At 41.5% G+C, this 15,246-nt stretch overlaps 1 protein-coding gene across 1 annotated transcript in view; it reads left to right on the plus strand.

Moving 5' to 3' along the window:
• The window catches only part of TNFRSF21 (TNF receptor superfamily member 21), a 69,443-nt gene extending 54,831 nt beyond the window's left edge, over positions 1 to 14,612 (plus strand). The window contains exons 5-6 of the mRNA XM_072832773.1: positions 11,658 to 11,886; positions 13,166 to 14,612. Coding sequence (XP_072688874.1) covers positions 11,658 to 11,886; positions 13,166 to 13,395 — 459 coding nt within the window. The 3' untranslated portion in view covers positions 13,396 to 14,612. The remainder of the gene's footprint in view (positions 1 to 11,657; positions 11,887 to 13,165) is intronic.
• The last annotated feature ends 634 nt before the right edge of the window (positions 14,613 to 15,246 follow it).

Consider the following 15,246-nt stretch of genomic DNA (forward strand, 5'->3'; position numbering starts at 1 on the left):
TTGTCAGATACCAGCTGTGTGTCTGGTACTATGTAAAGAAGGAAGGTGGTCTCTGGGCCTTTCAGTAGCTCATTTACCAAATTGAAGACTTTTGTGCAAATAATGACAATTTAATGTGATCAGCAGATGTTCTAACAGAAGGGTGCACAGGCAATTACAAGGTTATAGCAGAAGGCAGGGGTACTGACCCACCAAATAATACATAGAAAACAATAGCAGACATATATTTGCCCATTTGAAAGCCTTTTTTTTTTTGAAAGCCATTTTTAAAGAAAAAAAACAGACTGTAGTTTCTTTCAAGACTGGATTTTGGTCCTCATCCCTGAGATTTTCCATTGGGTTTCTGCCTGTGGAGCCCTACCTATTTGATCACACCAACATCTTCTTGGGCCTTTGACTCTGCAAAGAACACTTGTTTTACTGAGAACCTTGTTTTGTTTTGCTCAGTTTCCAAGCTTTTCAGAAAGCTTTCACTGTTATGCAGTATTATAAGTAGAGGAATAAAGGTGCAATGTCTCACTTCATGGAAGTGCTAGAGTTTGAACTTTGAATCTCTAAGAACTAATAGAAGGGACTGGTGGATTCAACAGTTTGACTTTCAACGTAAATTTATAGCTGTCTTGTAAGGATCTGGGAAGGATTAGAGACCAAGTGTATATACTGGAGATCATGAGTGTAAATGTCTGATCCTGAACTTGATATTGAGTAGGGGCTCAACACATTTTTACTACTATCTTCAGTGTTGAAATTTGAATTCTGTATTCTCCTTTTTTAACTCAAGAGCAAATGATACCCCTCTGTACTTTTAAGGAGAAGGGGAGCAAGCATCTGCTGAGTATCCTTGGGACACAATAGATACTCAGCAGATGCTTGTCTGGTGCTTGACATCTGTGATTACCTAGCAAGCTTTCATGGTCCTGAGAGGTATAGGTCGGTATTAGAATTCAAACATATTTCTCTATTTCGTTGGAAATACATGTTCATTGTACGATGCACTGTTATATACATGGTTAAGGAAATTATTAAAACACTACCATTTATGGTTGTAAGATATATCCTTATTTGAGAGATGTTAAAATGTGAAAAAAATACATCATAGAATTAATCAAATATGATAGTTGAGTTTGAGTGTACAGTTTATAAGGAGAAGTGTAGAAGCAGAATTTTGGGTCTTGAGATCGATACTCTCTCTCTCCTAATGTGTATTTACACATACTTTTTTTTTTTCTTTTTAAAATTGCCTTTAAGGTTAAGATGGATTAACATAAGTCACTTATTTAGTAAGCACTAATGGAACTCTCATTATGTTTCGAACCCTGTACCAGACACTAGAGATACTAGATGAAAATACATGTGTACAAAACACACACAAAATGAAACACACAAACAGGGAATCCTCCCTGAAGAAGCTGACAGTTCTATAGGAGGGATAGGTATGTGAGCCACACGTCAGGATATTCTGGGGACTTGAAGTGGGCTTTTATTGTTTTTCCTGAGACACAGTGTCTCCATGTTCAGAAAAGGCCGAATTTATTAGCCGATGACACTTTTCACCCCTTAATCCACACCCTCACTGGCTTTCTCAAAGAATCCACTGAGCGGAAATTAGAATCAGTATTGTGAAAACAAGCTTATTTTCTCCATCAACTACCAGTGCTGGTTATATTTTTATTTATTTTTGAAGCTAAAACTCCTATCTGGATAAAGCTTAATAACTTCCAGTTTGGGCCCAGCTTCTCTATCCTGTGTTTATGAGACTGTCTCTTGATCTGTTATAACTCACGTGCCATTAGCAGATACACTTGCTAGGAAGAAATTGCATCACGGTTAGCAGTAGGTTTCATTATATGCCAGTTGATTTCAACATTTTAAACGCTGATTCCTCATTCTTTGGGAGGGTCAGCTGTCGCTCCTGATTTTCCCATTAATATTTTTTTTCACAGAGAAATTTTGATTTATCCACAGTTGGGCTTTGTCAGGGGACAGTCTGGAATGACCAACCATTAAAATGACTTGTCCCCAAAAAAAGAACTAGAAAAAAACATGGGGAAATTCTTTTTTTGTTTTTATTCTCACAACAGTAGGTAAGTCTCTTCTGACAATGATAGGAAACATGGAAGTCGTACAAGAAAGATTCAACTACTTAATAAATGCACAAGCCAGAAAACATCATAGGCAAATCAAAAGACAGAATAATGACTAGGAGAAGTTGTTTGCAACAGAGTTAATGGCCTTAAAAAAATGAAGAGCTTTTAGGAATTAATTAAGAGACCAATGACCCAAAAGAAAAATGCACAGTCTGTGAACAAGACAGCTCACAGAAAGGGAAATACTGAAGACTCTTAAAGGTATATAGATTTCCTAGCCTTGCTCAGAATAAGAAAAAATTAAAATGGAAACCTACACTGCAATACAATTTTAACTTCTTAGATGGTAAGAAGTGGGAAGATATGATACCATTTTTGTGTTGTAAGGGTGTAGGGAAAAACGAACAGTATCTATTGACGTGTGTGTGTACATTAGTCCAACCCTTACAGAGAGTCATCTGGTATTATCTACCGAAGTATATGGCAGTTGACTACTGACCCTGCACTTCCAGGAATATGTCCTACATATAGTCCCACATACCTCCTTTATGTGTGTAGAATGTTGCATGTACAAGTATTCCTCGTAGCATCATTTGTAATAAAAGAGGGGTGGCAGCATAAATGCCCTTCAACAGAGACCTGGTCCTGTACACTGTGGGACATCCATACAGAGGGACAGTCCGCACTTGTCCAAAGGAGCAAGTCAGCTATTTATGTGCTAACCTCAAGAACGGTTTTTAAATGAAAAAAAGGCAAAGTGCAGAACAGTGGGTGCACTCGGCTGCCATGTTGTGTTAAAAAAAAAGTGAAAGTAAAAAAAATGTAAAAAATAAAGAAGAGCTGGGATTGGGTGGAGAATATATATTACCTATTTATTGGTGTAAGTATCGACTGTATGGAAGAGGACACGAAGAGTTGGTAAGAGTTACCGCCAGCAGGGAAGCTGAGAAGCCAAGTACTGTAAGTCAGAGGTTAATTAGGGAGAAGTATTTTTCAAGGTAACCCCTTTCGTAGTTTTGGAATTATGTACCAGGTATATTCTAATTCTAATGGCGTGCATCCACCTAATGATTTTTATTAAATAATACTAATTTAATCAAATTGAGCAAGTTCAAAACACTTGAGTCATGGAGATGAGCTTGAGCCTTCTTATCTCAAGGTCATGAGTTTCCTATGAAGTTACTTTCTATCTTCCACACCGCCCTAAGGCTAGCTTCTTGTAAGATTCATGCAACTTTTTTTCATGGTTAGAATTGTTCAAAGGCTTTTTTGTGGGAAAGGCTTCCTAGTGGGTTCTCAGCGAGTGAAATTTAGGGAAACCCACGTCATTTCCAACAGCATGATCTCCTCGTGTGTCCATGGGGCTGAGCTCTTGTAAGGTTCAGCAGTATGTTTGAATGTGAGTGGGCTCCAGCTCTGAACCAAGAGAGCCCACTTACTCTATCATCACTTCCTTTTTCGAGAAAGCTGGTCTGTGAGTCAGCTCAGGGCTGTAACATTACCGTTGATGTCAGCAGCCCCGACAGCTTGCAGACACATGCGCCAGCGGCTGGGCGGGGCTCACCCTCCCTTCCTTCTCCCTCCAGAGCCAGCTGGTTCTTACCAGCTCTGGCAGCTTTGTACAGCACTACTTGTGGCTTCCTGTGGCATTTCCCCTCTGCATCCAGGAGAGGAACAGTTCTTTTGCCTAGGGCAAGGATTAGCCACCTTCACTTAAATGTGGGTGGATTTGTAGCCTTTGGGATTCAGTTTTGAACTTAACTCTTAGAAATAAACAGAATTGGGACGCCTGGGTGGCTCAGGCGGTTAAGTGTCTGCTTTAGGGCCCTGGGATGGAGCCCCATGTCAGGCTCCCTGCTCAATGGGGAACATGCTTCTCTATCCCCCAGCACGTGAGTTGTCTCTCTCTCTAATTAATTAATTAATTAATTAATAAAAAAAGAAATTTAAAAAAAGAAATAAACAATAGATGGATGACATACACACAAGACTAGCAACTGCCTTGACTTGGGCTTGGGGTAGTTAAAGGATAAACACACTATATCCAGCTAACCTGGGATAAAGTTTAAATATAGTCTTAAGTAAGGTTGCAGTTGGTACAAAAGACTTTCTCATTATGCTATGCTTGGATAGAACTAGGGTGGGTGTGAAGTGCCTTTTAAAATAATTCCCCAGTGGTTCTGATATTTGTTGGCCAAGTTAATCCTCTGAGCCTCACGAGGGCGAGTTCCTTCATTCTGCAGGCTCTGCTGTGGCTCCCAGCTCTCGGGGGCAGTGCATGGCTGGGTGGCCACTCAGCTGTGCTACCGCTGTCGTCTGACACAGGACTTCCCAGGGAAGCTGAGCAGGGCTTCTTGGCATTGCACTCCTGTTCCTGCTTCCATCCTATGACCTCCAGTGACCCTGGGGGGATCTAGACCACATAAGGGCAGCAATGTCCACTTGCCAACTGATGATTTGATTTATGTGTTAGCCCTTTCCCTACTTATGCAATGGAAGCACCTTCTGGTCTCCCTTTCCTGTGGCAAGAGAAGAAAGACGGAAAGACAACAACAGACTAAAGAATCAGAAGCCTAGGAAAAGTTTGGGGAATTTTTGTCTTATAGTTATTTGGCTCTTAGCCCTTTTGTAAAATTTATTTTCCCAACTAAAAAATAAGGCTTATGAAACAAAGAAAAGTTGAAAACACAGTACAGCAAATACCCATAAATTTACCACCTAGATTGAACAGTCAATTCACATTTTGACATCTTTGCTTTATCAATATATACACACATGTGTATTTCTAATTCATATTTCCATTTCCAAGAGTTCCCTCCAAATTTCTTAAAACTGTTAACACTTCTTCTAAGGGCTAAGGGATCAACAACATCTTGTGTTGTTCTTTTCTTCTTTTTGTTTGGAAAAAAGTTGTACTCTGTAAATTTGGATTATCTTGCCAAGACTTATTTCTCTGAGTTGAATTTATTTATTTTTTAATCTTTTTTTAAAAAGATTTTATTTATTTATTCAGGAGAGACACACAGAGAGGCAGAGACATAGGCAGAGGGAGAAGCAGGGCTCCCTGAAGGAAGCTCGATGCAGGACTTGATCAAAGGACTCCAGGATCATGCCCTGAGTCAAAGGGAGACAACTGAATTGAATTTAATAAGAATTCACACTAGAAGAGTAAACTCATTGTCTCCTACCCATTTTTCCTTTTTTTAAAATTAGGGGCCACCTTTGTGTTTGTTTCATTTTTTTTTTTTTTAAAGGTTTTCTCAACTATTTTTTTTAAATTTTTATTTATTTATGATAGTCACAGAGAGAGAGAGAGAGAGAGAGAGAGAGAGGCAGAGACACAGGCAGAGGGAGAAGCAGGCTCCATGCACCGGGAGCCCGATGTGGGATTCGATCCAGGGTCTCCAAGATCGTGCCCTGGACCAAAGGCAGGCGCTAAACCGCTACGCCACCCAGGGATCCCTGTTTCATTTTTTTAAGGGAGAAATCACTGTACTTCTCAGATATTCTTTACTACCTGAACTTAGGAATTGAATAGACTCAGATAATTTTTTGAGAGATGGTTGGTAACTGTCATTATCTGAACCCTCATTTATATCTGAAATCCTGGCACTACCTAGATTCAGGTAACAAAGCTTTCCTTACTATCTGCATCCTTGTTCTCTAAACATAGGGACTGCATAGATTCAGATATCTAGATATTTATATGGCAAGGGAGATAGCCCTTGCTTTTATCAGAGCCCGGTCTTATATATCTACTAGACTTATAGGAGGTAATGAAATCTAATTTGATTTTGATACCGTGAGCAGCTGGGAGAGCAGGGGAAACAAGCTTGAGAAAATATAATCCTTAAATCATTTTAGTTATATATTTATTTGTGACTGTAATTCCTTTGAGATAAAACTTTAGTAGAAATTGAATGTGTTTGTTTCTCTTAACTGTCACTGGTCTGTTGGGACCTGGAATATTTTCAAATACAAAACTAAATTATTGGGCCGTAGTTGAGGTATCTGATATTTATGGAATCTTTCATCTTTATCTCAGGGCGGCCATCTGGCTTATTGCTTGCACTGAGTTTACAGGGGGGTTGACATTTCCTGTAAACATAGTGGGTCCAGGCAGAGAAGTGACAACGGCTCAGCCAGGAGGATCATTTGGAAAGTGGACGGACCTGATCTTGAATCCTGGTACTCTGACCTTGGGCAGGTTATGCAAACCTCTTAGAGACTCAGTTTTCTCATCTGTCAGATGATGCTCATAAGAGCAAATGGATTACTTATATTTCATGCTGAATCATTTTACATATACTGGTAATGGTTTATTTCTTAAAGTCCCTGTTGTTTATTGGATCTGAGTAACAAGCTGGCCAACTCAGATGGAATAGCAATTAGTGTTCATTGAATTTAGCAGATGAGCTTTTAAAGACCATTATTAAAGTGATGAAAAATTTCACAAATGTGGCATAGGATTCTCCCTTCTTATTGAGTGTTGGATGAGGTCTGGAGGGAAAGTTCAGTGGAAGAAGTATCCCTGACTGTAAAGGAGGCTTCTTCTTGAGTCTGTCAGGCATAACTGGCTCTGGAGGGGGGGAGAGGGGCCTTGGGGAATCCAACTGGGTGGTGCCAGGAGCCAAGGGGTTAAGTTGAACCATTTTAGCAGATTGGCAAAGAGCATCTAGGCTGGGTAATTAATGCTTCATTTCAGGGGGTCATTGATGCATCAAAGTTGTTAATTACTTTTATGAAAATAGATTGTGCAACCACAGGGAGATTGTAATTGGGTAGTAATTGAAAATAACTCAGTGGTAAACTTGAGTTGAGTGAACCAGGTGGTGGGGGTAACTTGGAAAGAGAAAGAGAGTTGCGGTGGGTGGGTTGGTGGCAGAGAGAATGACATAGCAATAGTAGGGCAGACAATAAATTAGATACAAGTTGAATAGAGATGACCTGGTCTAAATCTTTTTTGCTCAGAAATGAGGAAACAGGTAAAAGGAGGGAAGGGATTTTTCTAAGGCCACACAGCTAGTTAGAGGTCTATTTCCTTTTTTCCCTTGCAGTGAAATTCCAGGATATTCATGACTTTCAGGTTTAAGAGTTGACTGTGAGGAACATACAATGCATGCTGGAAAGATTGCTTCTGAGGCTGGAGTTCTCTGGCCATTCCTATTTGCAGAGTATGCTTAGGAAAACTGCTAGCTTGTAGCAGGGAAGAAAGGGAGTCCTAGGACCTTGTTTCATTTATAAACCACTTTTGCCATGACCAAGGCTTGGAAGGGTGTTCCTTTACCATCCATGGCTGCACCATCCCCCAGGGCAAGAAAACTTCAGTCTTCCACAGTGTATCCCCTTAGGAAGTGCGAGGCAACGGTGAAAGTGCTTTTGGGTTTGGTATTATAAGAGAAGACTTATTTTTGAGCTTCAGCTTCAGGCTGTAATTTAGCTGAGTGCCCAGAGTGGGTATTTTGGAACCTGTAGGAGCAGAGGATTGCCAGGACGCAGCTGGAAATGGCTCGTTCCAGTGTAGCCCAAATACAAGTTCAAGCGCTGTTCTCACAAACGCTGCTGCAAACCTCTACAGCCCAGAGATGTTCAAGCCCACACATTTCAGTCAATACCTTGTTTACCTCATCCATTTGGCTGGTTCCTTGTCCTCAGTGGTTCTGGTAATCGGAAAGGAGAACAGTCAGGTCAGCAGCGGAGCTTTAGATGTGACTCAGCCATGGAGTTAAGGTGAAATATTTATCTCTCTTTCCCTCTCACTTGGGACTAATAAATACAGTATCAGGAAGGACTGAGTGTACTTGCGTGGAAGCTGATCAGGAGGACATTTGGGGGCCCATTTGGCCAAAATAAATTGCATGCTCTTGAAGTTCACACGATAGAACCTGGTTTGGGCTGCTTGGGGAGCTCCCCTCCTCGTTATCCCTGCCTCCTCCCCTTTCTTACCGTCTCTACCTCATTTCCCCAGTGAGTCTTCCCAGTTAGCGTGATTAGCTCGTGGCTGGAAGGCAAAAAGAATATTTTTTTTAAAAAAAATATTTTATTTATTTACTTGAGAGAGCACAGGCAGTGGAGAAGGAGAAGCAGGAATCCCATTGAGCAGGGAGCCTGACGTGGGGCTCCATCCCAGGACCCTGGGATCATAACCTGAGCCAAAGGCAGCTGCTTAACCGACTGAGCCACCTAGGTGCCCCAAGAATGACATTTTATAGGTTTCTGCAAAGGAACTTTAATTATCTGGTGGGTAGATTGCCTTCCCTGGCCAAGTTTCCCGAGAGGCCTTTCTCTTAAGGCTTTGTATCTACCTCACTGCAGTAAGTTGGGGGACAGTGTTCCCCTTTTGTGCCTGTGAATGCTTGACAGACATCTAGAGAGGCACTCAGCCAAGTCGGTGATCTTCCAACTCTCCTGTTCCTTGGCTACCCATATAAATAGGAGCCACAGCAGCCATAACATTGTCAAGTTCGCAAAGGGAAAACATACTTATCAGTGGCAACTGCTTTTAAAAATAACATACATTGTTTTTATAATCATAAAAGTTAATATGTCCCTGTAGAGAATTTGGAAGGCTCAGAGATGTATAAGGAATAAATTAAGTCACTTGTAATCTACTTTTTGAATATTTGGGTAAGTTTATGCTTACAGCTTTTGCAAGAGGATGAGACCCTTCTCTGGCTTTCTTGTTTAGAGTATTTGTCTTTTCATATCTAAATCTTGTTACAGCTATTCTTTATTTGCTGTGAACCCCTCAATGAACTTGCTGAATCAATAAAGAATTAATTTATTCCACATATCCCAGTGACTTCATTTCCGATTAGAGCTATCATAGGTCAAACAGTGCTCGAGTTGCTATGTTGCAATGAAGTTTGGATGGATATTATAAATAGTAAGGTAAAGGGAGGAAAAAAGTTAAGTTTCTATCAGCAACGTTTTCTTATAGAAAAAAATGCAAATACCTCTAGAGAAACCTGGAATGCAGCTGGCTGCTATGTATCCTGCATAAAGTAAAGGATACCTTACTTAGTAGCTGAATAGATTTTCTAGAAAGATGACTGTCACATGATCTCAGGCTTTGGCTATGGTTCTTAGCCCCACTGTGTCGACGCTAAAACCATTCTTAGGGGCATTTTCATATTCACTTGACTCATTGTTAATTATAAGAGAGCATTCTTGTAGCATTCTGTCTTCCTGAATGATGTTGGCAATCATGTACTTAATTTCCATGGATGGGATTCTTTGGCAAAAGTGGGGAAAAAATTAAATATTTAAGGTTTTGAACTAAGTTCAGGAAGCGGGTGGGTGGACTCCTTAGTCTGTTGGCATGTGATTTGTGGGCAGGGATTTCTTTTTTTAAAGCAAGAACAGTGCACTATATTGACTGACCATGTTGTCCAATGTAATGTTGTCCCTGAGAACCAAAGTGTAGACAAGTGCTCTTTGTCTAATTGAGTGAATAAAAAAATGCGTATTGGCATGAATGGCCATGTGCATTTTCACAGAGGAGGGGCACATGCCAGGGACTATTGAATTATAAATTTTAAAGCCTATACATAAAACTCGTCTGTGGATCGAAAGGGGACAGCTGGGAATGCTTTACCCGAGTCTTAAACTTGCACTGGAAGCAGAAGCCGGGTGTGGGTGGTTGTACAGAGGCAAAATGCTGTTGGAAGGATAGACTAATCGGTGGTCTTTGGAATCTGCAGTCAATTGTAAGAATTTCTCGGGCCTTGCAGGTTGTAAAAGAGGCAATTGTGTTTGCCTAGTGCTTTTTACAACTATTCAACCCAATACTTTGAAATGAGGGTCAATGTCTTCTTGATTGAAGAACTTGAAAATGTTTTGTTTGTGTGTGTGAGTGAAGTCATGAGGGTTCTAATGAGCGGTGATTAACACTCCCTGAACCCTGCCCTGTAGGCTCTGGCCACCTGGTTCCCAGGTAGCTTTCATGCTGGAAGAGCCAATAAAAAGTTTAAGGTCCATGGACTAGTAGATGTGACAAGTGCCTGCCAGAGTTCTAAAGCATAATGTTAGATGACAAGCCAAGTAGAGATATCAAGCTGACCCGTGTTGAGCACTGGCCTCCCAATGGCTGTGTGTCCTCTCTGGGCCTTAGTGACCTCACCTGTCAAATGGAATGATATCTTCTATCATTTCCCCACTGCACACCGGGGTGCAAGCTGTGATTTCACCTCACCTGGCCACGGTAACAGCTTCCCAAGTGGTCTGTTTTGTTTTTCGACCCCCTCCCCATCCAAATCCATTCTCCACAAAGTGGCCAGTGGTCATGGAGCTCACCATCTCCATCTGAAACCATCTTGTTTGTTTACTTTCTTGTTATTGTCTTTGTGACTCTCTCCTCCAGAATGCCAGCTTCTTGGTCTCCGTTAAATCCACAGGAGCTGTACTACACTGGCTCCAGGGGGGTGGTCCTCCCTTTCTCCTTCTGGCTGCTTTTGCCTCTGGTGTCCTCCCGAGCTGCTTTCAAATGGGAGTCAGGCTGCCTAGGGTCTGGTTCTGCCGCTTATTGGGCGGGAGCCTATAATTAAGGGAGTCTCAGCATTTCTCCAGACCTCAGTTTCCTTACTTGTAAAGAGAGGGTGTATTGGTTTGCTAGGGCTACCGCGATGAAGTACTACAGACTGGAAGCTGAAACAACAGAAGCTTATTTTGTCACAATTCTGGAGGCTACAAGTTTGAGATAAAGGTGTCGTGAGGCTTCTCTCCTTGGCTTGTAGAAGATGATAGCCTTTACCCTGTGGCTTTATCTGGTCTTCCCACTGTGTGTGTCTGTGTCCTAATGGCTTCTCATAAGGACGTCAGTCATATTGGATTGGAGTAGGGCTCAACTATTCCTTAATAACCACTTTTTAAAGTTACTTAGTTGGTCCTATCTCCACATAGAGTTATATTCTGGGACATAGAAAGTTACGAAAGTTAGGACTTCAACATAAGAATTTTGGGACATAATTCAACCCACGCAGAGGGGAATGTACTAGATGCTATCTAAGACCTTTTCCAGCTCTATTGAAAAATATATATATATATATATATATATATATATATATATATATATATTTTAAGATTTTATAATTTATTTGAGAGACAGAGAAGTAAGAGAGACCACAGGCAGGGGGAGGGGCAGAAGGAGAAGCAGACCCCGGCTCAGTGGAGAGCCTGCTGCAGGACCCCCCAGGATCATGACCTGAGCCAAAGGCAGCCGCTGAGCTGACTGAGCCACCAGGTGCCCCTATCAAATTATATTTTGAGTTGGAGATCTTCCCCTTCACTCCCTTGTCCAGTTTGAGTCCTGTGAGGTAAGAGCTTGGTGTATATGCTTCCTCATTTCTAACGCTTTCGCATAGCCCCACGTATATTTTTGAAGGCTTTAAAAAATGTGTATGTGTGTGCCTAGCAATAATGTAAGCTACGGCCTGTCAAAACGGCCGAATGTATGCATAAACCATGACGTGGGACAAAAAAGGGCACCTGAGAAGGGGTCCCGATTTTATTTTTTTTCCTCTATAATTTTTGAAGTAGCTAAGAAAAAACATTGTTTGCTTCCTCCCCCAGCTGGAAACGGACAAACTGGCTCTCCCGATGAGCCCCAGCCCCCTTAGCCCGAGCCCCATCCCCAGCCCCAACACGAAACTGGAGAATTCCGCTCTGCTGACCGTGGAGCCTTCCCCGCTGGATAAGAACAAGGGCTTCTTCGTGGATGAGTCCGAGCCCCTGCTTCGCTGTGACTCCACATCCAGCGGCTCGTCGGCGCTGAGCAGGACGGGCTCCTTTATTACCAAAGGTAGGGCTGGCAGGCCGCCCACGAGGATATGCATTCTTTAGGCGTCCCCGAGGAGCCCCGGGGTTTGAGTCAGGGGGGTGGCCTGCCCGGGAAGACCTTCTCTCCTAGCCCCCAGGCCTGGGAGACGCAGCAAGGGCTTTAGCTGTGATGATCACGCCGGGGGCCTGCACGGGTCACCCTCTATCCTCATGATGCTATCTTAGGAGTTTCGGGGAAGGTCTGATAAAATGTAGTCTGGCAGGTTTATTTTGAAAATTATTTACCAGGTTTAGAGAATCCAAGGATTTAAAGTCCTAACCTATCTTGAGAGTCAGAAGTGTAGGTTTCAGTGACTCAAATTAAAATTCACTCTGTTAAGGATTGTTGCGAATAGCAATGTTTTAAACATTGTGGATTGCCGTGTTTGGTAAATAATTTGCCACTTGCAGTTTTGAATAGCAGGGGAGGGATTAGCATGCGCCCTATATTGATGACAGATTTTTGCTCGAAATTTCCCAGTTTGGGTAATTCCAGTTATACTTCAGTGAAAGGGTGATGTTTTAGGTTATGTTATAGTCTGTGCTTATAAAATATGTCCTATTTTCCATACTTTGCCTATCTATCTTTGTCTATTTTATATTTATATGAAAGATTTATACTTTAGTTTGTATTTTATGTTACGTGTTATATTTTAGAGAAAGCTTTTTATAATAGTAATCAAAGTTAGTGTCCCTCACCTCATTGAAGGGTATGACCCAGGAAGCAGTATTTTCTTAGTCCTGTGCTTTTGCTCTTAGCAGTTTAGTTTTAAACAAGGGCAGTGTAATTAGAAAGTCAGATCAGCAGATTACATTGGCTTGGAGTGTTTGAGGGGAAAGGTGGGGACTGATGTCTTTGTTTAGTAACACAGGACAGATGGGGAGAATGCTTTTCTGTTTGTTTTGTTTTGTTTTAGATTTTTACGTTTCTGTAAGCATTTCAGCATTCTCCCAAGTTGGAGAAGAATCTAGATGTCTTTTTAAGTCAAGGCAAAAGTCATGCTAATGACAATCAGCAACCCATTCAAGTGGTTCTTTGTGTGATCTCTATTAGTCAAATCTTGTTTGTTATCTTAAGTGCAGTGCAAATAAAAACTCCCTCTTGTTGAAAATGCGCCAGAGGTTCCCTTACTCACCTTGAGGGTGGGGGTGGGGGGTGTGGACAGCCTCGGGAGAGGGGAGCTGTGCCTCCTAACTCTCCTGGCTTTCCCCAGTTCGGCCCCTTTACCTCTGTCCCCTTCTCTCCCCTCTCCTCCCTGCAGAAAAGAAGGACACAGTGTTGCGGCAGGTACGCCTGGACCCCTGTGACTTGCAGCCTATTTTTGATGACATGCTCCACATTCTGAATCCTGAGGAGCTGCGGGTGATTGAAGAGATTCCTCAGGCTGAGGACAAGCTGGACCGGCTATTTGAGATTATTGGAGTCAAGAGCCAGGAAGCCAGTCAGACCCTCTTGGACTCTGTATATAGCCATCTTCCCGACCTACTGTAGAACAACGAGGGATACCGCACTCTGGAAATTACTCCATTTAGTGGCAGGGTGGTTTTTCATTTGTTTTGGTTTTATTTTTCTGGTTTTTTGGGGGATGTGTGTGCGTGCGTGTGCGTGCGTGTGCATGTGTGTGTGTGTTTAATAGAGTATATGGCCAGTGTTTTGGGTTCTTTTTTTCTTTTTTTAACCCTTCTAGGAAGATAGTTTATGAGCCTTCTCAAGGTGTTAACTGTTGAAAAATGCCCACCACTAAAGTTTTTTAGTTTCCATACTTTCTTTGTTTTGACTTCTTATGTGTTTTCAAAATTGTTCTGTGCACTTTAAATTCACTTAATATACCACAAATGCAGTGTAGCTTTTCCCTGCACACTGGATTGTGAGGCTTTTAGCTTCTTAAAAGTATAATGGCATCTTGTGAATTCTATCAGCAGTCTTCATGTCTCGACATCCACATCCCCTTTTTTTTTTAATCATTACTATTTTTATTATTGTTTGTAATTTACAAATTTTCTTAAGATTTAAAGAAATGTAATACCCCATTGAGTTACTGTAATGCAATTAGATTTTGAGTTCTCTTTTTAATATGCCTTGTATAGTTCATATTCATGGCTGAAACTTGACCACACTGTTGCTGATTGTATGGTTTTCACTTGAGCACCGTGTAGAATGCCTGATTCCTTGTGCTACTCTTCTGCTAATATGCTCTGGGCTGGAGACATGAAATCCTCAAGCCATCAGAACTTGCTACTTAAGTGGCTTGACAACTGGGCCACCAAAGAACTTGAACTTCATCTTTTAGGAATTGAGCTGTTCTGGAACATACTGCTGCACTTTGGAAAGTCCCAACTAAGTGCCAGTGGCACCTTTTTCCATAGGGAATTTGCCCAGCTTTGCTTTAAACGATGTCTTGTTTTTTATATATAAGTAGTCTGTAGGTCCAATCCGCCTCAAGGCCTTGGTCTTGGTGGGTCTCCTTCGTCATTCAATCACTTTAATTAAAAATGGCTGCAGCTGTAAGGACTCTTGTCTGATATATTTGCAACTCTGCTCCCATTTATAAACCTGCTCTCTCTCTAATGCTCAGTTGGCAGACTCGAATGCAAAGGTGGTGTGGACTCCCTTTGTGTGGGTGGGATTTGTGGGTCATGGTGAGGGATTGATATGAGAAAAATGCCTTCAAGTGTACTAATTTATTAATAAATATTAGGTGTTTGTTACTTGAGTAGTTTGAGTGTATTTCCTACTTGCCTGGTATATGTGCTCAAGTTATAACTCTTTGATTAGTCTTTCGGGAAAAATGTATGTATTCTAAAAATCTCAGCATTTCTGATCTGTAAATCATGCAAATTAACAAAGCTTTGTGTCTGGAGGAGTATCTGGAGATTCACAGGGAAGGATGGTCAAGTGTTAAAGATGATAAAGGATTTCCTGGTCTTTTGGGGGTAAATCTGAGGCTCCTGTTTTGGAGACTGTCCCTATTTTAAGAAATGAGGATTTGGAGGTGGAGAGGTGGAAATGATGACCAGACCCTGGAGTCTATTCTTACTCATTTCCATTTAAGAAGTTGACTACTCGTGGGGGGTCTATACCAGTTTACAGGCTTTGATGTGAAATTTCATTCCCTCTGAGTAACTTTAAGGGGCTTTTGTGGCAATAGGGCAAGATAAAGTCTTATGTTGATGGGACACATTACATCACATCATATGTATTGTTTTACATATGTTGTATTTTGTATTTGATCACATACCCCCCTTAGCTTGGGTACGCTGGCTCTATAAAATTCCAATGGCCAGGGCATCAGCAATTTTGAGTTCCTCTTTCAGTGAGAAACTGGAAGTAGATGGCCTGCCT

Source organism: Canis lupus, chromosome 7 (assembly GCF_048164855.1).
Source record: "Canis lupus baileyi chromosome 7, mCanLup2.hap1, whole genome shotgun sequence".
Classification (NCBI taxonomy): domain Eukaryota; kingdom Metazoa; phylum Chordata; class Mammalia; order Carnivora; family Canidae; genus Canis; species Canis lupus.